Source organism: Gambusia affinis, linkage group LG08 (assembly GCF_019740435.1).
Source record: "Gambusia affinis linkage group LG08, SWU_Gaff_1.0, whole genome shotgun sequence".
Lineage (NCBI taxonomy): Eukaryota > Metazoa > Chordata > Actinopteri > Cyprinodontiformes > Poeciliidae > Gambusia > Gambusia affinis.
Window position 1 is genome coordinate 1,825,278 of NC_057875.1, and position 27,293 is coordinate 1,852,570.

Here is a 27,293-nt window from a genome sequence, read left to right on the forward strand (position 1 = left end):
GATTCTGTGTAAATGCTCTGCTGCCTGAGTCTTCCTGGCTTGGCAGACGGAGCTGATCTGTGAAACTTTACTCACATCTGCCTTTGATTTCTGGGACGATCTCTCCAGAACATCATCACAGGACAGGTCCGAGTCCTCAGAAAAGCTCAGGTTCCTCCGAGTCTTTAATTCTGTTCAACGCAGTGAGAAGAAAACGTGAACCTCCAGGATACAAACATTCAGAAACACTGGACTTCTCAACGCGGATCTGACCTGAGGATTTCCCCGGAGGCGACGTCCTCGTCTTCCCCGAGTCCTGGGTGGTGGAGCTGGACGACGGCGTGCTCGGACACGACTTGTTGTCCTTCTTCTTCTTGTCCTTTTTGTAGCCAGAGAACACGGCCTTCCAGAGCGACTTGTGTTTGGGCGGCGTCTCCTCGGCGCCAGAGTGCCTGCTGCCGTCGTTTTTGGCTTTCTTCTCCTTCTTGTTCTTGCGGGGTGAGAAGAGGGAGCTCCGCTTCTTGCTCTTGCCCGTTGACGATCCCTCTGACGACGCCACTGAGCTGTCCAGACTCTTGTTGCTGCTGAAGAAACGCTCAGGAACAGACTCTTTCTTCGACTCCAGTGCCTTCACGGCCGACATTTTGGGAGATCCGGGAGACTTTTTGGTCTTTCCAGCTGCATCCGGAGTGGCGCTCCAGGCCACCTTAGGGGAGACGTTCCTGTTTGGGTCGGACTCTTTCATTTTGTTCAGCTGCTTGGCCATGGCGTCTTTGAGAGCTTGGCTCTTCACAGACTTCTCTCTTGCTCTGATTCTCTCTTCAGCGATCTCCTTGGCCTCTGGGGAAAACCGAGTGGCCCTCTGGGATTTGGAGACTGGGATTACTGGGATGTTCGGCTTACCATTTTCCATGGCTAGCGCCAGGTGCAGCGGCGGCTTGATGGCGGGCGGCGCCTGACTCTTCTTCTGGCTCGTTTCTGCCGTGCGCTCATCGTACGTCTCCTCCACGTCGTCGGCAAAAGGAATCTCCTCAACCGTCTCCACAAACGATTTCCTCACCTCAGCCGGGCGAGGCTGCTTCTTCTTCTCCCTCATTATGACAACCGGCGCGGTCTGTGGCGCAGCCTCAGGGGACGACAGTTTCCTGGGTGCGGGGGTGGGACTCAGCTGCGTCCGGGGCGCAGGAACCGGAGCGTCGGCCGGAAGCTTTTCCATCCCGTTGCTCCAAGACGCCTGGTGTCTCTTCTGCCTGAGCACTGCTGGAGACTGGTTGGCGGGGACGGGCGGCGGTGGGCTGGAGGGCGGGGTGAGCATGGTGGAGTCCGACGTGTTGCAGCTGTCACTGTTCGCCGTTAGGTTTGTGTCGCTCTTGGCCGGAGTGATGGGCTTGATGACTTGACCCTCCAGGGTGATGTTGAGTCTGCGAATGACGGTGCGGCCGGTAAACGCCGGTTTCGGCTCCCCGGTGGACGGCGTCTTCACGGGGGTCGGGTCCGGTATTGGGGTCTTCTCCAGGATTTTACTGCTTCGGTCTAAAGGAGAGAGGCCGAGGCTCTTCCGGATCTCTGCACTCTTCAGCCAGAACTCCTCGATGATGTCTGACTTTTTAGAGGCGTTTTCCTCGATGGAGGAGTCAGCGGACCTGAGCGGCTCTGGCGTTGAGCTGACGGGCTGCGTCCTGACGGGGGAGTCAGAGGTCAGAGGTGAGGAGGCTTCCTGGCAGGGCAAAGGCTGGGCGCAGATCGGGGAGAGGGGGTTTCCTGTCAGGGGGCAGATGGAGCGGTGGGGGAAGACCGGGGATTTAGGCGTGCGTGTCTCCGGGAGCGAGATGGGCTGGGAGCGAATCGGGGAGCTGAGCGGCGACTTGACGGGCGATCTGACAGGCGACTGGCCAGGTGGCTTCAGCGGAGAGGCGGCGGGTGAGACAGGAGGGGAAGAGGCGGGGGAGGCGGAGGGGAGCATGACGGCAGGAGCGGGAGACGGGATGGGAGCGGAAAATGAAACGGATGAAGGGCTGAGCGGGTTCCTGACAGCCGGGGACACAGCTGTCTTCTCTTCCTCCGGTAAGAAGGGATCCGGGAAGAAACGGATGCCGGGAGATTTCACCTGCAGGAGCAGGGAAAGTTAGAGTTCCTGAAAAAAAAACATCCCATCATTTTACCTTTGTGTAAGTAGAATATCTTACTGGGCTGACAGGCTCAGCCGGCGGTTTGAGGGGGGAAAGAACGACGTCGTCCTTCAGCAGTGAGCCGGTGCCGGCTGGGTCTAAAGTCACAACAAGAATGAAACCGATCATCCATTACCGCCACACAAATATGAACTATTTCAACTGGATGGAGCTAATTGGAGTTAACATGACAGACAAACACAAAAGCAGCTCATAACTTTAAAACAAAAGGAAAACAATGTTTTTAGTTTACAAATACAAATTTGAATTCAGCCCCATTTACTCTGAAAACCCTGAAATAAATCGGGAGACGTCACCTACGTAGCAGCCCAAACAGCATTAAAACGTCTATATCATTCACTCAAGTTTATTGTTGCAATGTGAAAAATACGGAAAAGCTTCAGTGATGTTAGATACTTCTGTAAGACAAAGTGTGTAAAATATCTCCTAATATATCAGCCTGACTGAACAACTTGTGTTTTGTACCAATACTGGAGTCTTTCCCCAGACTTTCTGTGTCCTTGTTTTCCTCTGGAGGAGCTTCGTCTTGCTCTGACTGGTGCAGCCGAGCCTCAGCTTCTGCATCCGAAGGAATGTCATCTGGACAAAACAGAGTTACATGAAATCACTGAGGTGAAAGAAATACTGACTGGACTTATCTGACCAATCACATTCAACAGGGGAGCTGCTGCGAAGGAACAAACTCAACTTTTACTGCAGCTTATGTAGAATAAGTTGGGCAACTTTTCATGTTTCTGTGATTATTTGCTGCTACTGGCAAATATCTCTGCGACAGACTGGCGACCTATCCAGAGTGACCCCGCCTCTCGCCCGAAACGTTCGCTGGAGAGGAACCAGCACCCCTCCTGGCCCCACAAGGGACCAGGGTGTTAGAAAATGGATGGATGGCAGATATTTACACAGGCAGAATAAAATTACATCCAAATGTTTTCTCATCGTCTTACAAAAAAAAAAAAAAAAGAATGTAAATTTCTGGTTTCCACTGCATCTTCATGCTTTTGCTTGACAAGCAATAATATTATAAGACATAACCTTCTTTTGATAATCCTGATATATGAAGAAGAACAGATAAATTAGCAGACATGTTTGATTCTTCAGCTCTTTACCTTGGTCCAGCTCCGTGCCGGGCTCCATGTCCGGACTGTCTGCTTCGGCGTCCAGCTCTTCATCCTCACACGGTTCTGGTACGAAACCAAAACGGAGAGAAATGAGGAATCTGGGTGTTACAGACTGTCTGAAGTCAATACTGGGTCAGAACCTTTTCCAATTCCCTGACAGCCTAAGAGCCTGAATGAACTTTTCTCAGAAAGTATGTTGCTCCAAAGATATAAGGATCAATTTGAACAAAAAAGTTAAAAAAACAAATCATTGAAAAAGCATGAATAGGTTTCAAAGCCAGAATCCATTTTGCTCCATTCAGCACTAGGAAAATGATGTGCCAAAGAAGGTTTAAGTGCATGAACAAAAGAAAACCAGTGACTTAGTGATGAAGATGCATGCAGTCGTCCATTATGTTTGATCCAAGCAGAAGCAGAAACTAAACTGTTAAAAAGCAGCATATTACAGGAAACGCTGCTTCCCGAAACAAACCTGAAGCAAGGAAACAAAAAATAAGCATTTCATGCAATAATTCAGCCCAACCACTCCTCCAGTCATCACTTTAACCAAATGCACTAAACTAAATCACATGAATACATGGATGCACAGGAAAGGAAATGGTCGTTCTAGTGACTCTGATCTCAACTGACCTCTGGCTGTACATCAACACAGAGAGTTTTTCACTCATTCATGCTTTTAATCAGCAGATTAAAGGAACCTTCAACAGGTTCATACCAGTAATTTATGCATGTTCAAGAGGACTTGGTCTGCAAATACCTGAACCATCACAGCAGTGTCTGGTAAAAATAACTCCTGCATAAGTAAACATACAGAGGCTCTGCAAAAATATTCATATCCCTCAAACTTCACATTGTGTCATACAAACTTTTATGAATTTTATTGGGATGTTATGAGACAGAGCAACTCTTAACAGGGCTGCAGCTAATGGATATTTTACTAATAAATTATTCTGACAATAAATTAGATTTAAAAATTAACACATTTTTCACCACTTTTTATACTGTATTAAAGATACATTAAGATATGCAAATAAACAAATAATTCAGTTCTTTTGTAAAATAAGAAAATAAACATTTTATTACCAGAACTTCAAAAGCAGTGCTCCTTTAGTAACTCTTGATCAGGTGAAGCAACAGACGCATCAAAAAAATCCTTCTAACATCAAACATGAGAACAGCTCAGCGCTTTCTGCTGGACTGAACATCAATTCAGTGCAGGGATGATTTAAAGATTGTTTTTTTTTTTTCACATAGCCAGTTAATAACTAGATAGCAAAAGATGCTAAACAGGAGATCTGCCAAAATTTAAACCAGGTGAAACTAAAACTGCCAGTTGAGGAGTTCTGAGTAGAACAGAGTTACAGATCATTTTTTCATCTTAAATGCAGAAACAGTATTTTTTGTACAGTTTTGGCTGAATTATTGCTCTGACTGTGTTGTTCTTTCAGAAAACTGTCTGTATACTCCAGTTAATAATTATTTGACTACAGAATTGGTTAACTATTACTTCAATAATCAATTCATCACAATTAATACGATTAATTGACCAAAATCTAACAGTGAATCATTGGAAAGTGCTGAAAACGACTGTTCATCAAATCCCAGTAAAAATCTGTTGTTGTTTGTTGTTGTAATGTGACAAAATGTGAAAAAGCTGAAACATTTGTAGACATTAGAAACGTTTTCAGAGCTCAGCAGCTCATTCTGTGAAATAAACGCACATGAAGCCAAGAGAAAGCTTGTTTCCAGAAGGCAACGGGTGAAATGAGAAGCTGGGTGAGATACAGATGCTGCTCTGATCGCTGGCTGCGGCGCTGCATGCATGCTCGTGAGGTTTTCTGCATGCTGCAGGGAAAGGCCAGCCAGCAGACAGATAAAAACACAAATCCCCGTTCAGGTCTGTGCTACCTCCAGACAACGACTCCAACCAGACCCTCACTGCCTCGTGTCGGGCGGATGTGTGGGCGGGGGCTACGCTCAAACCAGAAGAACAACAGAAAGATGGCGGGGAAAATAACGGCAAAGCAATTAGACACATGGGAAAAGAACTGAGCAGAACACAACAGAACAAAGCAGAACCAAACAATATCAAAGGAACAGATGGGGGGGGGGTTACATGGTGCACTGGGAGCAGGTTGGAGAAAATTACACAGCAACTCTGGCTGAAACATGAAAAAGCCTCAACACAAAATTAAACATTCCAGAAAAAAATATAAAACCAAATCAGAGATGGTTAAAAATAGCAGGTGGGTTAGTGGAGGGTGGACCTCCCATCACACACAGATGTTCAGACAGAACCGCCGCGATGAGATCAGATCCTCAACATGGCGGGGGCTGCGTCCGGACGACGGCGCCTCCGGGTGGGTTACCTGTGGAGGGGGGCAGAGTGGGCTCAGAACCCACCGGGCCGTCCTGGTCAGAATCCCGCCGCGCTCTCGCCAAACTCGGAATGGCGCTGGGATCCACCGGCTGGAGGAGCTGCTGGATCTGTATGTTCCTGGCTAAACGTTTGTCGTGTTTTTCAGTAACGAGACGCACGATTGGACAGGAAGGCGAGCAAGAAGGTGAGCAGAAGAAAAACAAGGAAAAAGGAGGGAAAATAGACAAGAAATGAAAAGAGAGAAAAGGCAGAAAGAGTCACTGAGGGGGTCGAACATCTCCTTATGGAAGAGTTACAGGAAGTCTGCATGCATTCATACGCTGCAAAAAATACTACACTCTAAAAAATAAGAAAATTATGAGCTAAAAAGAAATGCACATTTGTTGAATACACAGCAATGCTGCCAATCAATAAAAAAAATCATAACAGCAGCGCCTAGAGGAATCTGTGGACTTTATTAGATTAATATTTCAAAGCCAAATAAAAATAGGCTTTAACAAGCAGGTTAAAAGGTCTGCAGTAGGCATGGGCCAGTGTGAGTACAAATATCACAGACTCACAAAAAACATAAAACAGAATGTAATTAGTTGATTCATAAAAGGGAAACCAACAATTATTCCCCCTGGTGCTAAAATACAAGAGAACAGCTGCAGTCAGGCCGTCATGTTTACATGTAGTGCTGCTGAGGCTTTTAGGAATGATAGATTTTTTTTACCATTATATTATTGAGTAAAACCAGCTCAAACTTGTCTACAGCTCGTTTTTTCTGTTTAACCGCAATAAAGTCTAAATTACAGATGTGTGTTTACAGCCATCTGTGCTGAACAAGGCAGTAAATCAGTAAAAGGGATATTTCAGATATTTCAGAGTTTAAAGTATTATGTATTTTCCAGGCATGTGGTCTCATTTTTTACATTTTTTGCAGCAAAGCCTTATCTGATGCCTTGAAATTGGTCTCTGTCTCTTTAGGAACAGTTTAAGACATTTTGTTCGTAGCCAACTGCATCGAGTTGCTAAAGGGAGTTTTTCCTTTCTGTAGGTGACAGAAAGGTTGTGAATTTTTCTTTCAGCCAGCTGACCTGCTGTGTGCAGTAACATGTGAGGAAGAGGCTGTGCTGCATTACGACCCTCTCAGGTATCTCCGCTACAGTAATGAGTTTTAGAGGTTCTGATGTTGTTAACCGACCCATGCCTAATTTTAAATTTTAAAGAAATGGAAAAACTTCAACCAACAAACCATGACAAAAACAAAAACACAGCAACAGAAACGGAGCGCCTAGAGTAGAGAAGCTTAGAAACTGAAATCAGCCAGAGTTATGTCAGCTTTCTGCAAACGCCACCGCAAGCACTTCTGTTGCTACCTTTGAATTTACCAACATCCTCTTCATCAGTGAGGTGCTTCTCCAGCCACAGACCTGACTGCAGCTCTCTGTCCCAGGGGCAGTAATCCCCCTCTGACAGCAGGGGGAGACAAACACCCAAAACAGTACACATATACACATAGGATGAGGAAGAGGAGGAGGAGCAGGAGGAGGAAGAGGAGAGTAAAGACAGACAGTAACAGGATGAGGACAGCGATGAAGGTGACATTTAGACAAAACACTTCTTTTGACAAACAGCAGGTGGAGCTGTGGGTTGTCTTGACAACAGTGTGAACATGATGTAAAAGCAGGATTAGACTAGAAAAAACGACCAAACAATAATAAAAAAATCACCATCACTGGATTCTTCCTCATCTTCCTCTTCCTCCTTCTCTTCTTCGTCTTCCTCCACGTCTCCATCTCTGCTGGCAGCATCACCCAGAGCTTCGTCCTCCAGCTCACCGCCTCGCAGTTTGGCGTGGAGCTCCACGGCTTCCTTCCAGGGAACGCCGCCGAGGTCCGACGGGCTGGCCGGCTGCTCCTCCACCTCTTCCTCCACCTCCGCCTCTTCCTCCTGCTCATCCTCTTCCTCCATGTCAGACTCAGAGCTACTGTTAAGAAAATAAAGAAGCAAAGCACAAAAATTACAAAACAAAACAAAAGAAAAAGGACAATTCATCAATCACAATAGACAATTGATCAAGGTCACTGGACAGTACATCTGATAGAATATTCAATTTGAAGAATATTCACTGAACTCTGATCCAGAACCTAACAGCATTCTGGGAGATGTAGGCAGAGGACAGGACTTATCTCTCATTAAGCAAGGTGGGTGGCATCAACTAACTGCATCTTTATTTGCATAGCAACAACCTAACTTGTGCAGGATTCAGTTTCATGCCTCATAACTGCTTAAAAATAAAAAACAATGAAATTGAGTGAAAACTGGATAAAACAGAAAAGTTATGCCAACAGTATGTCAGTATTTCAGGTATTTAAAACAAACAACTAATCAATGATTATCAATATTAACATCTTCTGATATTAAAAGCTTATATTGTGATACGTTTTTCAGCCATTCATATTGTAGCAGTTTAGTGTTGCTTCAGTCGTGAGCAGCTGCATTTAAAATGATGCTTTGCTGTTTCTTGTTAACAATAGTTTTTCCTGTTAATTTCTTTTCTCAGATTATGTTTGTAAGAAACCGGAGATTATCCCCAAAGAGAAACAGCTGAAACAAAGAAAGAAATGATGTTCAAACTGCAGCGCAGAAAACGTCCAAAAAGTACAGAACCTAAAATTCACAGCGTGTATAAATAGAAATGAACGGCTTTAAAAGAGCGTGAATTAAGCAGGGTTAACGCTTTTATTCACAGGATCTTACCTGGAGCCCAAGTCGACGTCGGTGGCTTTGTCCAGCACGCTGCTCAGGTTGTGCTCGGCCAGCGTCTCCTCCGGAACCTCCTCCAGCTCCTCCCGCTGCAGGGACAGGCGGTAGTTCTCCAGCTCGATCCTCTCCGGGGTTCCACGGAGACGTTTAGCCATGCTGGGCTCCTGCACGCCGTTGACCTCCGGTGCTGTGGTCCGGCGTTAAACGCAGACCCCAGGGTGGAAACGAGCCGGAGGAAGAAAAAGAACAAAAAACACACGGCTGAGAATCGACTGGGAGCAGCAGAGGAGAAAAGGCGCCATGCAGGACCGACTGCAACAGAGACAAACTGGACAAGAGTTAAAAAATGGCATCTAACTCCTCATGCCTTTTTTATACATTAGAAATATGTAAATAAACAAATAATTAAATTCTTTTAAATAAGAAAAAAATGTTTTATTGCTTAAAATTCAATAACAGCATTCCTTTAGTAAATTTGAACTGAGTGAAGCTAAAGCTGGAGTTTTGCCTAAAACATTTACAAACAAAAATAGTTTTATTTTAAATACAGAATGTATAAAATATACAGTTTATCTTAACTACTCCCCTGAATATGTTTTTTCTTTCAGTAAATGGCCTTTTTGAGGCTGAATACTCCAGTTAACGATTAATTAATGACCAAAATAGCTGATAATTAATCATGAATAATCAGACTAATCATTTCAGTCTTGGTCTCCAGTCAAACAGCTCACACCAACGTTAGGACAAACCGACAAGGACACACCAATTTCGCTTTTGAATTTATTGGATTAGATTATATTCCTACAGCAAACAATAAAAACAAACATATAATATTAACACACTAAAGTTATCTTATGCTACAGTTTAATACAGAAGGCTGGTGCCTTTCCTTAATCCCATCCTGAAAAGCAAACCTTAAAACTGTTCAGATCACACAAAGTGTGAATGAATTCTGAACTAAAACCAGATTCTGATGCGTCCATCTGACGACCCAATCAACTGAGAATCCAGGAAAAGGTGCAACACAATCAGACCTTCACATTAAATCCCTTATTGTCTGTTTTTCGACCTTCTCTGATTTTCTGTTGAGCCTTGTACTAAGTTTATTCAATGTTGATAAATTGTTTAATTCTTACAATCATTAACATGAAATTAATTTATTTTAAGTAAATAGAACTGAAGCTTTCTTTAAAATTAAACTATGGCCCATAAAGCTGGAATTATTTTCATATTCCTCTTTTATCTGGTTTTAATTTTTATTATGTTATGTTGAAAAAGAATTAAGACTTTGTGTATTTTTATTCAAATGACGCAAATAAAATATAACATCTGATGTAAAATATCTTACACTCTAAGCTATATCTAAATTACTTAAGATAATAATTTGTAATACGTTGTTATACCAGAACGCAATTACTTTAAAGGTTAAATGTTGTGATTTCTTTATATCTGAACACCAATATTAAACTAAACTACCATTTTTATTCTTATACTATTTTATTTACAAGCACTCTGCATTATCTAAATGTAAAAAAATCAGTTTTTAGCTGTTTATATATATATATATTTATTAACTTTGTTTGATAACAATAAATCTCAGACTGTTACATCAGTGGCTAATTTACCCTTAAATGGTTCCACATCTGTGGACTGAGCAGCAGAGCTGAGTTTGTTGGTTGCAGCAACTTCAAACTTAACCAATGCTAACCAGCTGTTGGTGGAGGCAGCATCATGATATGGGCTGGAATCTCTCTCATGAGAAAAGATGAGAACCAAAGAACTCAAATCTGCTGCTAAACTCACAAATCAGGCACCATTTAATGGGAAATCAAAAACACTTTCAATAGTTTAAACTTTAAGTGAATAATCAAACATTTACATTAATCCTTTAATTATGATAAGACAAAGCACAAAGTTTGGACAAACCAAAAACGATACTTTTGTTTATATTCTGTATATTTTCAGCAAAGTGTCCATTATTTAGCTGCATCTAGTCCAATTTAACATGCAGAAATGTTTTGCTGCACTGAGAATAAAAACAAAGCTTTGAAACGAGAACAGAGGGATAAAAATCAGCCAATCAGAGGCCACGGCTTCCAGCACTAACAAAGCTCCCAGTTTTAAGATGCTCCAGTAGGAGAGGGAAAGGTAAAGCTCACAAAGCACTGATACAGGCACTTCATTACAGCACGGTGGGTAAAGTTCAGGTGCAGAACAGCTTACAGAGAAAAGAGGAGATCACACAGCAGGCATGAAAGGAAACACATCACACAAGGAGGAGGTAGAGCTAAAAAAAGAGCAGTCACAGGCTAGTAAAAGGTTACAAACACAAAACAGGGACTCTTGGCTTGGATCTTCATAAAAACAGGCAGGAAAGCACAAGCAGCTGATAGTTTAGTGGGTTTTAAATTAATATGATTCAGTTAAAATGGAATACAGCTGCCTGAAGAGCTGATCAGCAGGAATCCTGATCAGCTCATCTGAATTTCTAAGCCAAGAGAAAAAGATTCATGATGCATCATTCAACTCTACGATTTTACTACAAGACCTCTACCTAACTTCCTCTGCCAATTACAAGTCCTAAATTGACAAAAGGAGACAGGGACGATGTGTCTTCAGGAATAAATTAACAAGAAAAAAAAAAAAAGATCAACATGAACACATCCAGTTCCGTTAATAATCCTTAAATCTACAAAATGTCCCTTAAATTAGTGAGCAGAGACTAAAACAGAGTGAGATCAAATCAAAAGGAGGTTTCATGCTAGAGGAGGCTCAGAAGGACGTTGACAGTGAAACAGCAGAAGAGGTAGATGCAGTAGGTGCAAAGGAAGGGAGAATCTAAGGGGTTGAGCGCCACCTGGTGACAAGTCCAGGACAGGGAGCGGCGGAGGGCGCGCAGAGGGACTCCCACCCCCACGGCCAGACGGCAGGACACAGGCACCACATCTACAGAGGAAAATCTGGTACCTGAGGGCGGGATCTCAGCCGAGGGAGCCGCCGCCGCCGGCACCCTGCTGGGGGCGTCCACGGTCTGAATCGGAGTTAGGGGCATCTGGTTTTCCTGCGATCCAGAAAACGTGCGATTCCTCAAACCAGTGTAACAACTGTCTGATTATGTAAGGAAGACGCATTAATCCTCGTAAAAACATGTAATAAATAGAGGCACCTTGACTGAGACCGGAGCAGAAGGAGAAGGAGCCGGCCTCTTCCTCTGGGCGTAACCTGACAGTCGGTAACAGTAGTGAGGCTTGCAGTAAAACTTCCCTGGAAGAAAAAAAGAAAAACAGAACAGAAAATATAATGAAATGAAACAGAATCATGCTCTGCAGAAGATGGACTGTGTGCAAATTAAAATAAAAGAGAAGTGTCTTTGTGTTTCAGCTCAGACCCTCAGTGGGCAGCAATCCCACAGAAAACAGTGAGAAGCAGCTACTCTGTCTCACCCAACAATCTGCTGCCTGTCCGCCAGAACAATGGAAACCTCAAAGAGAGAGCAGGTCAGCGATCACAGGACCGGCAGGTTCAGGGCCAGAGCACAGACTGTCAACCCCGACACAAACAAACTGCAAATGTCCTGATTTCTGCATTTTTAAAAGTTACATTAAAGAAAAAGTGTCAGCACACTTGCTATAATTCCAGATTCATTGAACATTTCAACTGAAAAATGACTATTAGATGAAAGAACAAACTGAAAAAAGGACATAAAAATATAAACTTTGGTGTAATTCAAACTAGAGCTACAGCAAGTAAATTGATTATTGATCATTTAAAAAATTGGCACATTCTGCAGTTTTTCATTTTACTACTTAAGCTTATTTTATGAAATATTAGAAATATGTAAAAAAAAATACAATACTTTCTTAAATAAGAAAATAAATATTTTATTGCCTAAAATGCAACACTACACTATTGTAAAAATTGTAGAGATAATATTATATATATAAAAAAAAACGTTTTGAAACTATATATCAGTTAAATCCTTAACATAAAAAAAATTCTGTGATTTAAAAAGGAGTTTGTTCACACACGTTGCTCAAAACTGACACTAGAGGGCAGCAGAGTTACACTGATTCAAACCCCAAAGTTGATCTTCTGTTTATCATTCTGATTGTTGGGAGTCATTTTGTTTTCAGGAAAAAAAAAATCCTTTTATTTCACCCAGCAGTTGAAATATTTCAAACTTTCTCTAGGTTTGTTCAGTAACACTCAAGCTGATGAATCTTGTGCGTGTGGATCTAAAATCACAGCATGATGCTTCTCCAGTGTTGGCCTCACCGTCCTCCACATCAAATGCGTAGGAGGAAAGTCGCAGCGTTGTCCCGCAGTAGTCACATTTGAAGCAGCTGCGGTGGAAGAACTTCCCCTCGGCGCTCAGCCTCTCCATGACGTAGACTCTCTTTCGGCAGAAGAAGCAGACGTCGCTGCCCCCGATGTTGACGGGGAACTCTTTCCTGAGAGAACCCTGCAAGGAAAACAGTCGAGTCAGCATTTAGATGGAAACACAGAACAAAAGGGAAACCCAGGTTATTATGAGCTCAACCCTTTTTATACAATCTTTGAGTATTTATGTCCTTTCTAAATGAAATACAATGAAAAGTGACCTACTTCTATAGACTTTCACATAGAGACACCATTAAATCTTTAAAATGCAGCCAAATCCTTAAACTACTTCTGTATATCTCTGCTTGTTCACATCTTTCACCATTTTCATAAAGTCCCTCTTCATTGTTTTGGTCGCATTATGCTCGTATTTCATTTTCATCATGGATTTCAATGACAGAATTCTTTTGATGCTACGGTGTGTCTCTCCAAGTTTTTTTAAATTTTGCTCGTCCCTGAACGCCTCCTGCTTACACCCTCAGTTTTCATTCTTTCTCCTCACATCATACATGGAAACACGGGAATCAGTGTCTGGATTCAGGAAATGTAGAACTCCTTGATGTGGGCCTTGAAGATTTCTGACAGATCACTCCAAAGTAACAAGGCGTCACCGAATTGGGAATAGGATACTAAATTGTAAAAGACAACATTTAAAAAAAATTAAAAAATCTGCTCTGACGTGTTTTCCAAACGTTTTATTTCCTAAATGACGCAACATAAAGACAAAAACTTTGACATTCCTGACACAATTCATTCATTTTATTGAGTCTTGTCACTGTTTTGCCATAAATTGTCTGTTCCAGGTCTTCCCTATTTGTTTTTTGCCAAAACAGCTCAGATTGCGCTCTTGCAAAACGTTTGGGGTTCAACCCCTTTGAGTATTTATGTCGTTTCTAAATAATAAAAGAAGAACAGTCAAACTGTGGGTGGATGATTTTAATAATTAGAGCCAGTTGATTAAGAACAAACGATTGCTTTGGTGCTTTCTACCCTACAGACAACATGCTTACCAAATCCCTCCTTTCTGGTACATGTGTGGGTTTGGACTCTTCCTGAGACTGAAGCTGGCCGGCTAGCTGCTCAGCCAGGGTGCTAACTCCCCCTGTGTACATCCTCACCAAGTGCTAGCAGCAGCATGAGAGACAGTGAGGAAACATTAGAAATGACTGGAGGACAGGATATGGGACATGGAGAACACAGGGGGAAAGGTGTGTGTACCAACAGAGGGAGGAAAGGGAGTTTACACACGACAGAGTTGTGTTTCCATGCTTGACTGACCAAGCGTTAAGAAGAGCTGCAGCCGCCTCACTGAACAAGCTGCAAACAAAACTCAGCTCATGACAACAAACCGAAACCCCACTGAACTCCTGCACTCCTTCACAAAGGTCAAACTCCTTTATTACACACAAAGTGATAAATTACCAGTAGATATTTCTGCCTGTTTTAATCATCATGGCAAAGAAAACAGCAAATTCAGCTTCTCAGAAAACTAAAGATTTACATGAAATAGACTTACAGTAAGTATTACTGATGTTGAAATATTATAACCTATGGTATAACCTACAGGAAGTCATTGCGGGGGAAGCTGTCTCTTCACAGACACTGTATCCACATTAAAGGAAAGTTGAGTGGAAGGAAAATGCGGCGGAAAAAAGTGCACAAGTAAAATGGATTATCTGCAGACAGTATCTGCATTCAGGACGCGGTCTGGGCTCCTTGTGCATGAATTCCTACATCAATGCAGCGCAGCATGGAGGTCAGCCTGCGGTTCTGCTGAGCTGCTCAGGAAGCTTTAACACGGACCTCTAGCGTTTTGGTTCTGGTGTCTCTGGTCAGCCCACAGATTCTTTGTAGGGATCGGGTCAGGTTGTTTTGCTGGTGTTGCCATAGTTACCAGGTATTGGTACTTTTAACAGTGTGGGTCAGTACCAAGTCCTACTGGGACTTAAATTAGCACTGCCATGAAACCTGTCAGCAGGTAGAAACACGAGGTTCTGTAACATATCCTGAACTTATTTTGGACCAGATACATCCTAGAGGAAGAGAAGACGACATGGATTATCAAATCATCATGACACTCCCCATGTTCCCCCAAAATGGGAGGAGTTTTGGCCAGTCAGCACCGTAATGCTACAGCATTTTTCCTTCCACTAAACATTCCTTATTTTTTCTGTAAGTCTTACATAATATTGTACACTTCAGAGAAGCTGAATTTTGGCTGCAAGTTATATTCACCCAAATCAACGGAAATAAACACTTGAAGTTTATCACTGTGTCTCAGCTGGAGCTCCACAGATGAAAAAATAAACTAACAAAGTTTCTAAACAGGAATCTAATCAGTGCTTCTGATGGATTATCACTTCAAGCAGCATTTTTCACTCACACACACAGACATGATAAAACACACACGTTATTTGTTTCTACCTTCACAAGGACTTTGGATCGACTTCTATTCATCTCTGCACCCAAACCGTGACCTTTAGCCTAAACCGAACCATTACTAGTACATATACAACTAACAATTAACTTAACATAAACTCAACCCTTAGTCTCATCCATAAACAGCAACCTTATGGAGGCCTAGCTTTACAATCTACTATTAGTTGGAAAAATCGGCTTCACAAAGTGAGAAATGCTAAAACACAAACACATTTCCTTAATGACTTCAACAAACAAGGACTGAAAACCAAAAACAAAATGGAAGCCGGTTTCCTGCTTTTAACTAAAGCTGGTAGTTCATCTAAATTTGAAACAATAATCTTCAGTACGATAAGATTTTATCTTATTAAACCTCTCAGATACAATTTTTATCCACTATAGCACCAGAATTTATTGCGACTGCAGAATGAGAAGTGCCAGTACAGATGAATGGAACCGCTTTCTGTGTCCTCAGGGTGATAATATTTAGAGTTCAGAGCCACAGTTACAGAAAAACACAACACAATTATTAATCACAGCAACAACAATCCATGTGCAGATCACTTTGTGTTTTCATTGCTCAGCAGGAGGAAAGTCTGCAGTGAGTTTAGTCGTGTTAAGCCATTTTGAAGCTAACTGAGGTGCTGCATCTTCCTGGAACACCAAATGCAGGTGCAGAGTGTCAGCGTCAGCAATCCGTGCCCTCCAGGTGCGAAACGACTACCTGTCTGGAGCAGGCGGCCAGGGGGGTGCCGGGGGGGCTCTGGGCGCGGGCCAGGTGCCATCGCTCCATAAAAAAACGAGAGGGTTTTTTCTTTGGCTCAAGAGGGAGAGAGGAAAGTTTTTATGGGTTTAGTTTACATGGAAGAATATTGATTTAACTTACAATCGAAACTGCCAAAAGGATCCAAACAGCGTTTTTTTTTCTCTTGACCCGTTTCCTTCTACAAAGTTCTATGAATTTCCTGCATAGATGATCTTTGCAAAGATGCTCACTACATCCATTTTCTGTCAGCAATAAGCATCAGACATTCTTTCCACATTTTTCGGTGAGAAATGTTTTTCTTGATAAAGAAATGAATCTGAGTCGTCTCCAAACAGACAGAGAAACTCTTTATCACAGTATTGTATTTTTGCCATACTGTAACTTGTATTCTGATGCTCTCATATAACCACTTGATTACATGCTTAGAATACCAGAGAACGAGGGATCATGTACTATTTTCAGCTGTCTGGGATTCACCTGCGGCCCGACTCGCTTGCCTTCCAACTGAAATTCAAGTTGTTCGGCTCTTTCCTGAATACTAAGCACATATATGGGCATCTGCTCAGAGTCCAGAGGCCTCACTGGCTCCTGCAGAAAAGCAATTGATTTAGTTACCAGGGGAACTGCAGGAATAAAGCACCAAGATTCAAACTTCTCAATCAATTAGCCTGGTTTGTGGTGCAAACTGAGCCTTTCATTCATGCAGTAATTTAAAGCAGGGTGTGTACATGATGCCAAAGGATTAGTAGGCAAATATGGCAAAACTACAGACTTCACTTTAAATAAACTCAGAATGTGAAACATCAATTACGGTTTTGTTTTCAAGGAAAACTGTTATTTTTCAGCACTGCAGAGGGCGAGTCTCAGTCTGACCTTTCTGGAAGCGTCAGTGGAGGTCAGAGGTGACACTGGGCTCGGACTCAGGCCTCGGGTCAAGTACCACTGCTCTAAAAAGAAACGGGACGGCTTTTTCTTAGGCTTCCGGGAGGCAGAGGAAGGTTGAAAGGGGAAATTAGACGTGCAGACTCAGCAGAAAAGTTTTGATCTGTACAATAAATGAGCCCAAAGGTAGAAGAATGTCCATGCATGCTGAGCACCTTTGGTGGTTTATCAGCTTTGCCTTTAAACTTGGAGATGAGGCGGTCGGCCCGCTCCTGAATACCAGGGATGCGAATGGGAGCGAGGTCAACTGTGAGTGACTGCTTCCCTTCCTGTTAAAGGAGCTCTGGTGAGACCTTATGGTTGGCTCTAACAGGTTTTCAACATCTAATTGAACATATAGAGATGCAGTACTGTACCCTGTGTGTCAGAGGCCTTTCATAGTATTCAAGCTTCTCTTCCTCTGGGGATAAATTCTTGAAAACAGAACGAGTAGAGAAGGGTTTCTAACAACAATTCTCCCCATCTTTCACAGACAACCTGATCTCTCCACAAAGTTAAAGTGACACTGAGGGGAAAACACGGAGAGCAGCTGGAGTAAAGGGAGGCTAAAGGGAGGCTAGGGGAAGGTCTGCTGCAGATTTATAGCTAGGGGAGGCAGACAAACAGGAACAAACAGCAGACTTTATGTCACCTCTGAGTGAAGAGAGAGCGAGGAAGTGGAGGAGGAGGAAGGGAGCAGAATGGTTTTCTTTGGACAGCTCCGAGAGCCCGAGCTGGACGTTTGATCTGCAGCGCTTCTGGCCTTGAAAAGTGAGGGACAGGAACAGCAAGTTCAGGAGAGGAAGAATAAAACAATAAGACATGCAAAAATAAATAACTGAAGAAAACAAGTCATAATAAACCAAAAGTTCATTAAAGCGTTAAATGCAGCAGAGCTTCTAAACCAGACGGGGGAGAATCGACAAGATGGATAGAAAAACATCTGTAGTGAGCTTTTAGTTGGGCTGCAACAATTAGAACCAAGACTAATTAACACCAATAAAAACAACCACACACACACACACACACACACACACACACACACACACACACACACAGGGCCTTAGTTTGACTAGCGATCAAAGTTGCAACATTTGTTACATTTCCAGCTGCTGCTTTTCTCTTTCACACTGAACTGAGACACCAACCACATCCTTTAAAAACATGTTCCCCTCCTCGTCTGTGGGGGCGCTGCACTAAAAACCACTGAAGGAAACAAAGAAAACACTGAGCGCAACTTCCTTTTTCACAAAATGGAGACAAAAATGGAGTGGCGAGGGACTTCAGTGGTTGTAGGATTTTTCTTTTCTGCTGCTAGTTTGTTTTGGTTGTATTTACCCAGAATGCCCTGCGGTGTAGTCCTCTTCCTGTTTTTGGAGCGGTCACCAATCTGCTTAGATTCAAACCACGGAAGAATTCACCTCAACCGAACTGAGTCAGAGGTTTGTAGGCAGACCAAAATTCACTTTTTTGTTCTGCATCAGAGTTTGATTACGCATTCACTAACCCTAACCCCAATCAAATCAGACTTCCTATTCAAACTAACAAAAGTTCAGTGTGAATGCACCCTAAGAATCCATCTGATTCTTACAGATAACAGGTGCATTTTACACTATTAATTAAATGTGACTGCAATCAGACATTTGTCTGAATGGTTTCTGACTCCAAGTCATGACAGACTTCAGAACAATCAGTGAGCGCGTTCCCTCCTGTAAAGCTTGACAACCACCACAGTTTGTCGCCTCATAACGCTCTTATTTTGATGATTTCACAGTGAAAATGGTCAAGAGTGCTGCATGATCAGCTGCACAAACAGACAAGGATGCAAACTAAACGTGTAATTTATTGAAAATCATTTGATGAGGAAAGATACGGCGGCCATGGAGAGCAGAGATCAATCTGACAGTCAAAGGGCTGGAGGATCTCTGAGTATTTGTGGATTTTCAGCAAACACTTTTCTACAGCGTACGAATATTAACATTCATATACTTTATACATAAGTAAGATTAGCAAGATGAAATCAAATATTATGGCAAAGGTAAGCGTCTAATCATTAGTAGAAGTAGAAACCAAGGCTATCCTGGGAGAAACAACCAGAGAAAAATCCTGTACTTCCAATACGTCTTGGACCCTCAACATGATTACAAAGAGTCGATATTGGAAATCTTAACTGGCTAAAATCGGTTTCGGCAGATCGGAGCATCACTTATCGATCTCAAAACAGTTTTTTTTAATGCAACTGCAGATTTGTTTATCCTTGTACGCTAAATGTGCACATTCTACATCTTTCTCTACAAAAGCTGTGATCTATGATGCATCATCTACGGATGTGAAGAGTTTCTAATGGCTGGAGAACTACGGCACTAACTATCCATACCTGATCCCCTAGGCTGGGCAGCGTCTGACATTTGACCATCTCTTTGTAGCGAATGCTCAGCTTCTCCTGCTGTTCGGTGCGTCTCTGAACCAGAACAGAACAAGCACGGAAAAGATAGCACGACAGACACAACGTTCTCTCAACAAACACACAACGCAGCACAGCTTCCTCACTGCTGGTTAATCAGATCTGCATCTACCTTTCTCCATGCAGGGACAGGAGCCAGGCGCACTGGCTCGCTCACAGGGTTTGGTGGAGGGCAAAGGGGCAAAAGGTAGTCCAGGTTGGGCAGAGAGTGCCCCTTTAATGGTCAGGCAAACATGGCAGTGGCCAGAATGAGAGACAGAACAATCATACAAGGCGTCATGGAAAGGGCCACAGAGAGGAGGTGAGGCGATGCCAGGGAGAAAACAGACAAAAAAGAGTCACAGATGTGTGGAGGAGAAAATAAAGAGTTTATGATGATGGTGTCAACATATCAGGGAGCAGATGAAGCTTTGATATGTTGCAGAAGGAATGTCATGCAGGAGAAGAATCTAAATAAACAGAGAAAAACATAGGAAATCTGTTTTGTCCATCATTTGTAAATTATCTTGGCAAAACATTTAACTTGTTACTTCAATTAATTCTCAACAGGAAGAAAGACCTTTTTCTTAAAACCAACCTAAGAAGACCCTTGTTTTTTAAGATAAGGTAAAAGAAACACCCTTTCCACACAGAGTTCGGATGCAGCAGTAATAAGATGTAAAGCATGGAGATTTAATGGCTTAATTTAATCCCATAATGTGGGATTAAATTATCAACCTCAGCCAGGTTTTACATGCAGTTACAATAATAATGCCAGGATTTTAACACGGTTAAATTCTGCTTCATCAATTGATCTGATGAGATACTGGAAAGACTATTACTGTGTTAAAGTTATGATAAACGAGTTAACCTATCAGCGAAGCTATGAAAGCCTAAAATAACATCTCCTGCTAAATATGGGGCAGCTAACGCTAATGTCAGCGTCCACCGTCCAGATTTCTGAAGAAGATCCACAAATGATCAGGAGTCACTGAAACCCTGGAAAGCTGAATGAATGGAAAAACACATTTCTCTAATCTGATGCTTGAATAATCTGAAGAACATCTTAAAAACAATAGATATCATTGTTCTTATGTGCCTATTTATTCAATAATTCAGCACTAAAAAGGGTTTTTGAATTGAGAATGTTGGTTATATTGTCAGAGTATGATGTTCAATGAAAATGTAATTAATTAATTATATACTGCAATTATTTTGGTTAAAAATGTTAAGCAAGTCCCACCACTAATTTTGATATAAAATATTGACTATTTGTCGACTGTTTTGTTTATAGAGCCTCATTTAGGAAAATCTCCTGCCCTCTTTTCTTCCTATCTTCACCCATTGGATGCTTTAACAGGCTTGTGGTAAAGATAGTCTGGTGTTTTTACATTAGGTTCAGATGTGCGAAGGAATCCAAGCAGAAGCAGTTTCATACATCTGGATTTCTTATGCAGTTTTTCCCAGTTTAATCCACTCCATGTTTCCGTAGGAGACCCAGGAGCTGACACGTCTTCTGTTCAGAAACTTAACCATCCCATCATCAGCAGCCAGCAAACCAAAGCACTGTGAATCAGACGGTGCATTCAGGTCCAGTCAGCACAGCAAGGTCGCCCACATGACCCAGAAACAATCATCTGCTTGACCGGTAGCCTTCTGGACTTCAGTTCATTAATACCGTGGGCTACTGCACGGCCGCGTCAAACAGAAGATTCTGTCACATCAAACCAGATGTGACCATGACCCACCTGCAGCAGCAGGAGTATTAAAACGCATCCTGCATGTTTCCTGCATACCTGTCGTTTGAGGCCTGAAGACTGAGCCGGGGCGTTCTCTTCGAACTTGGCCAGCAGCTGGGTGGCCATCACCTTCACTTTGTTGTGGTTTCCTGCAGCAGCACAGTCCATTTTTCTCTCTGACTGGACAGCAGGGACAGACGGCCGCTCTTCCCGACAGGACCTGGAAACGTCCTCCTTTGGAGAAACAAAATAATGTGTGTGAGAATAATAATAAAGTGAGAATAATGAGTTCATTCCAGATGGATGGACTTCTGAACTAACAATCACAAGCTTCTCTGTCACACTCACGTCTTCGGACTGACTGGTTTTCCTCCTTTTGCCCAAACCGTCCACATCCTTTTCCTTTTTATCCTGTTTACAAAGTGCTAGGTGTTATTTTGACCTGAAGCATGAGCTTAAAGACGAAGAGTTGAAAAAAGGAGCGGTAAGTGTTGCAGTTTAGTTGTTTGTGTGTGTTTTACCTTGGGGTTTCTCTTCCTGGAAATAGCGATGCTCTGACCCAGCTTGCTGAGGAAGGAGATGGGAGACTTTGTGCTGGAAATCAGCGCAGCTTTCTCCTCTGGACTCAAGTTGTGGTTATCTAAACAGATTCAAAGGCATAAAAGTAGATCACATCCGAACTGGAGCAGAACACTTTTCCCACAGTAAAACTCAAACAATTTTCACACATTTTAAAATATATATTGAAACTTTTCCACCAGTACAGTTTGGAGATAAAAACAATACAAGTGAACAAAAAAAAAGATAATTTTAATTCACAATTATATGATGTTTATCACTGTTATTCATGATGTCTTGTGATAATATTCTACATTCTACAGCAGAAACAAAAAACTAAAATATAACAAAATTTTATGCTTTGAAATGACTCACTTTGTAACAAATCACCAATTCAACAAGAAATAATCCAATTTCATTAAACTTTAATGTTGCTTGATGTATAAAATATAAGATGAACATTAGGAATAATAAATATTCATTACTTTGAAACAATCCAAACAAATCATTTTAAGGTAAATGAGCTTCCTGCTCAAATAATATGCTTAAGCAAAAAATACAAAGACATTTTCAGAAATGTTCTCACTAAGTTCAGAACTTTAGAAAATACAAATAATTATATTAATTTTAACTAAACGTTTAGTTCAATTCAACTTCGAACTGTGAGAAAAAAATGTCCATGTGTTTTTATTGTATTTGTTGAGGAGGTTTTAATATTTAGGCTTTAGAACAACATTGGACTTTAATAAAAAACTGTGCAGTTTGAGTATCAAGCACTTATTTAGCGCCTAGTTGAAAGTATCAAGGATTTTAGCAACCATACGAACCCTGAAAACAAACGAACCAAACAAAATCAGTCACAAACACAAAGGTGACAGTGTTTTACTGCCACTCACCTCCAGGTGGCACTGTGTCCCTAAACATCTCATAAAACTGGCTGAGGTACATGACCATGGAGAGCTTGTCTGGCTCCACCACTGAGGACATCTCCTTGCCGGTCATGCATGGCGAAATGCAGAACTCCTTCTCTGCCACGTCGAACGCCAGCTGGTTGTTCCTCTCATGGTTCTCCTCATCCAGACAGTCAAAGTCTCTGAAAACAAAACCCGAACAGGGAGGCACATTGAACACTGAACTGTGCATAAACAGCAAAAATCAACCTGGTCTTAATAGTTTAGAAATATAAATACCAATAAAAATATGTTTTCTGTTGCTAGTGTTTGGCTAAAACAGAGATTTATTAATGGTTAATGTTAGTGATTAATTTCTTCTCTTCAAAAAATCAATTGGCTAAGTTTGGATTTTATTGCATGTCATAAATATCACCAATATAAAAATAAAATCCTTATTATATAAACACTTAAAAATAAATTGCTCAAATATTTAGCATATATTAAAAATAAAATATTAATATGACTCTGTCATGAGAATAATTATAATAATTTTAATGTTGTTATTGTAAATCAGCTTTATTGTCACATTTACTGCATACAGTTTATGAATACAGTTAAAATACTGTGATGTGGAAATGTTAGGTTTTATTAAACTCCCGTTGACTAAAATCATTGATTACTGTAAATATACCAACTCTAAAGCAGCATATCACAGTTAAAGCTGAAAAATAAAAATTAAGAATAAAAAATGATTTTAGTAAAATCCAAATCATGAAGGAAATTTAATCCCAGTTTCAGTGATATTATCTAAAAAGCAGATGTGAAGTTGCTCAGCGGGATTCTTCAGTTCTTTGGAACCGATTGCTTTTGATTTCAAACCCACAATGCCTTGTTTTTAAGCCGTTTCCTTCAATAAATGAGGACAAAAAGAGGATTTCTTTGTTCTTGTGACTGGAACCTCGAGGTTCCAGTCAAAGAACAAAGTCACAAGTAAAAAACAGTAAAAGCTTTAGGCAGTAAACAGAAAACAAGCAGCTCAAACTTCCAGAGAACTGAAGGATCCTGCAGTTCTCAATGTTTTTACCAGATGATCTCGTGATTTGCAACAAGATTTGAAACCAAAGTTTGGCTTCTCCAACCAAGCAGACCCTCTAACTTCTCATGTGGACGAGGTGCCAGGGAGTCTGGACTAATACAACCACTGACGACGCAGCATTTCTGCACTGCTAACTGCTGTATACTTTGTGGAAAAGCCTTACTGTAAATGCCATCATACTTCAGCCTAAAATACTCTTAACATGCATCATCGATGCATCTCAGCTCCAACATGAAGGCCATTTAAAACCATAAGCATCCGAACATCACATCGGGGACAGAGTGAGACCTCCCTCTGAGCCCTCTTTACATCCATCTTGTACATGAGAACACATGAATGCGGTTCTGTTGAACCTCTGCTCATTACTCCGTTCCTCCCATCATCCGGCCAATCCAACACAGCCGAGCATTACTCAGTAAAGGTCAGGTAGGACGCAGCCACTAATAGCTTCCAATGTTAATTGCAGCATAACCTCCAGAGGGTAGTAAACCCCATTAGGCATCGGATGGAAACTGCGCTGTTTATGGCGTGTGTGATGGTGAGCAGAGTGTTTATGCATCTAAAGGCAGCAGAGGAAGGTTTGGTTTGAGGAAGACTCCAGTAACAAACCCGGTGGGAGTTTGTTAACCATCAGTTTAAAACCAAAAGCCCTGCTGGGTGATAAAAACCATTTACAAACACCATCGCTGCAGGCTGAGCACCAGGCTAACCACCGGAGGACATACTTGGCAGTGTTTGCAACCAGGAATAGAAGAACAAACAGAGTGAGTGTTAAGCAGCTGACTGCAGGCTCCATCAGAGCAGAAAGCCAAACTACTTAACATATTACACAGAAGAGAACAGCAAAAAGGCATAATACTACGCCTCAACTTAGCTACGGAAAATACCAGCTTATTAGCCTTTATGTTAAAGGGGCACACAGTGCCATTTCATAGAATAATCACGCAACTATATTTACTTCATTTATTAAAAACTTAACTACATATAAAATGTGACTTAAAGGAAATTTTACTTTGTAACTTAATACCTAGAAATTGGGTCTCTATTTCTTTAAAAACTCCGGCTCTTTCTGAAACTCCGCCTTCAGGAAGTCATCACGACGTCACCACGACATCACTCCTTTATTAACCCTTTAACGAAGATCTCAGGAGATCTGCACCAGATGTTTGCTAATTGCTGCTGGCTAGTCTGAAGGAGCCAAGTGGGGGAGGGGTGCTCTGTAAGGCAGAAGCTGCAGCTCTGAGGAGGAGCTGCGCCTCGAAGGCGGGGCTAGGTCCAACCAGGCGGTTTGCACAGCTGCATGGTTGCCACGGAGATTAAAGGATTTCTTAAATACGCATGAAGGAATCAAAGCAACACTACAGGTATGTTTTGATGAGAGAATAACATTATAATATGATGTAAAACTCAAAAAGTCAATTTCACATAATGCTGTTCCATTAAAAACTGGAAGTTTTTCAAATATGCATTTCACTGTACTCAAGAATAATTGGAAACATAATTTGCTATTTTGGACAGATCAGTCACTCCAAATAATAACGTATTGGTCATTCAGCATTATTTATTCACTCCTCAGCGACCTTATTAACTAGTAAGTTTGCAACAAAACAGCAGAAGAAAAACCAATCTGCCATCTTTCTTTGTCACTCTGCAGGTTCTGACTCCTGCTACTCACATGAGATCGGGTCTGTATCGGTGAATGAGGGCGCACAGCGCCAAGCCGCTCTTCCACGACATGGTCAGGTCCGTCACACTGACGTTCCTGTATCCTTCTGTCTGCCTCTGGCACCAGTTCAGCAGCTTACTGGACCGAGCAATGGATTCTGGGAAGAAAAGATCAAAAGGTAACTAAATAAAATGCTGAAGTTAAAGTAGCAGGTTGAGTGTATCTGAAGGATTAAAAATGGAAAGAAATGCAATCAGCACAACATTGCTGTTACCGGGCAGAAAAATGTCATCCGTGATCCTAAAGGTAGCGTTAGTATCGATCTCAAGAAACTCAAATTTACTGACTTAAGGGGAAATGGATGCAAACAAGAAGTTAGAGGTTGCAGATTTAAGAGGGAGTCTTTAAAACAAGCTGCTGAATAAATCCAGGAAGACGGCAGCATATCCGCCGGGTTAGTGAGTCACGAAAGGAAACATTTGCAACTCATTCACAAAGTTCTCACATTCCACCATTACCTTCTCATTTCTTTCTTTATGAATACAAAGCAGGGAGGGTTTAAAACTGTTAAAATTAGAAAACTTGAGGAACACCATGCATTCAAACTTTGTGTTACCTTGAAACTGTTTGTCAAGCAGGTAATTGTCTGGAGTGAAAATACAGTCATTCATTATTTCATTTAAACAAAGTGAGGTCTCTCTTCAACACATTGCAGATCCACTGCTAATGTTCAGCTAATTAACATAACCCCATAAAGGAGAATGGAAAGAGAAATAATACAAACCATTCCGGGCTAACTTTGGCGTCGACGAGTTGATCACATTCTCAATTTCAATTCGGGTTTCCCTTCCTTCTCCCGTGTCAATGAGGTGTCGCACCTGCAGCATAAAAACTGTTACCGTGTGTCAGACTGCAGACTGATGTTACTACAAAATGGAGTGAAGCTTTCCTCATTTTGTCACATGACAACCACAAAATTTAAAGAGCAACTGAATCCCAAATCAATTTTCTCTTGTAGATGAACGGTCTAGATCAGTTCTTCAATGTGCTGCCTATGTTTCTGTCTTTTCTGTCTGCCATCTTCTCATTTAAACTGCATTATTTTGACTCAAACAATCTCAGTGCCCTCTATGGGTCAAACAGTATCTACTGCAGTTGAATTTGCCTACTGGTCACAACGACATAGCTTGGTTGAGTTCGGATATGAAACCATCTCACTCAGACATGCGCCCCCTGGTGGTGAGTCAGAAAAAGGATTATCGAATGCAGCGAACATTTCTCAGCTTTGTACATGTAAGATTCGTGTACAATGGACATTTGTTGCTGTTCGATGTTTTTCAATCTATTTTGATCTTTTATAAAAAAAATTGCTAAAGGAAGTTATACAGAAGACGATGGATAGATTTTATTTCTGGATATCAAACAAAACAAATTCTACTCCAAAATTATCATCTGCTTTGTTTTTGACTTTCACATAAAATGTCAATAAAGTACATGTAATTTTATGGTTGTATCATAACAAAATGTGATAAACTTCTAGGAGCTGCTACTGTAGGTCATCATGCTGAAAACATCATGAGAAATGTTTTTCAGAGCTGATTTTCTGCCTGAATGGAGAAACCAAAATTATCCTTGCGGTTTGTGAACAGTCAGACTCACCTGACTGGGCCTGAGGAAGTTAAGGCTGATGTTGGGGTAGCGTGTGGTTGGATCCACGCTGTACTGACTGAAGTTCTTACTGACATTTTCCGGTGTTGTCTGAGGCAGAAGCCGGTATATGCTCTCCCTAAAAAACAGAGCAACACAGTGAGCTATGCTTCCCTGTACTGGACCAGCTCATCTCAGTCCATTAACAAACCATTAAAGCAAAGCAAAAAGACATGCTGCACGACTGGGGAGCCACATTCAGGCCATATGAGAGCTTCTTATCCCATTAGTACTCAGAGAGGTGGGACTGAAGCTTTAAATCGTGAGCGGGTACAGTTCCTAGTAAAGC

General features: G+C 41.7%; 1 protein-coding gene across 39 annotated transcripts in view; it reads right to left on the reverse strand.

Moving 5' to 3' along the window:
* mical3a (microtubule associated monooxygenase, calponin and LIM domain containing 3a) overlaps positions 1 to 27,293 on the reverse strand; it is a 96,037-nt gene that overhangs the window by 19,430 nt on the left and 49,314 nt on the right. For 16 of the 39 annotated variants that reach the window (XM_044123628.1, XM_044123652.1, XM_044123648.1 and 13 more), the window contains 30 exons: positions 26,957 to 27,083; positions 26,082 to 26,175; positions 25,914 to 25,943; positions 25,307 to 25,454; positions 22,539 to 22,735; positions 21,606 to 21,724; positions 21,433 to 21,495; positions 21,142 to 21,318; positions 19,479 to 19,580; positions 19,280 to 19,363; positions 17,555 to 17,665; positions 17,280 to 17,336; positions 17,079 to 17,192; positions 16,855 to 16,959; positions 16,459 to 16,569; positions 15,940 to 16,035; positions 13,808 to 13,921; positions 12,693 to 12,879; positions 11,584 to 11,681; positions 11,385 to 11,478; positions 8,412 to 8,604; positions 7,382 to 7,638; positions 7,028 to 7,120; positions 5,656 to 5,787; positions 5,195 to 5,257; positions 3,275 to 3,349; positions 2,634 to 2,747; positions 2,166 to 2,245; positions 253 to 2,086; positions 76 to 170 (listed from right to left, as the gene is read on the reverse strand). In XM_044123628.1, the coding sequence (XP_043979563.1) occupies positions 76 to 170; positions 253 to 2,086; positions 2,166 to 2,245; positions 2,634 to 2,747; positions 3,275 to 3,349; positions 5,195 to 5,257; positions 5,656 to 5,787; positions 7,028 to 7,120; positions 7,382 to 7,638; positions 8,412 to 8,604; positions 11,385 to 11,478; positions 11,584 to 11,681; positions 12,693 to 12,879; positions 13,808 to 13,921; positions 15,940 to 16,035; positions 16,459 to 16,569; positions 16,855 to 16,959; positions 17,079 to 17,192; positions 17,280 to 17,336; positions 17,555 to 17,665; positions 19,280 to 19,363; positions 19,479 to 19,580; positions 21,142 to 21,318; positions 21,433 to 21,495; positions 21,606 to 21,724; positions 22,539 to 22,735; positions 25,307 to 25,454; positions 25,914 to 25,943; positions 26,082 to 26,175; positions 26,957 to 27,083 (5,164 nt within the window). Of the gene's footprint in view, positions 1 to 75; positions 171 to 252; positions 2,087 to 2,165; positions 2,246 to 2,633; positions 2,748 to 3,274; positions 3,350 to 5,194; positions 5,258 to 5,655; positions 5,788 to 7,027; positions 7,121 to 7,381; positions 7,639 to 8,411; positions 8,605 to 11,384; positions 11,479 to 11,583; positions 11,682 to 12,692; positions 12,880 to 13,807; positions 13,922 to 15,939; positions 16,036 to 16,458; positions 16,570 to 16,854; positions 16,960 to 17,078; positions 17,193 to 17,279; positions 17,337 to 17,554; positions 17,666 to 19,279; positions 19,364 to 19,478; positions 19,581 to 21,141; positions 21,319 to 21,432; positions 21,496 to 21,605; positions 21,725 to 22,538; positions 22,736 to 25,306; positions 25,455 to 25,913; positions 25,944 to 26,081; positions 26,176 to 26,956; positions 27,084 to 27,293 lie in introns of those variants that run through there. The other 23 variants (XM_044123663.1, XM_044123662.1, XM_044123669.1 and 20 more) reach the window with 20 other exon arrangements.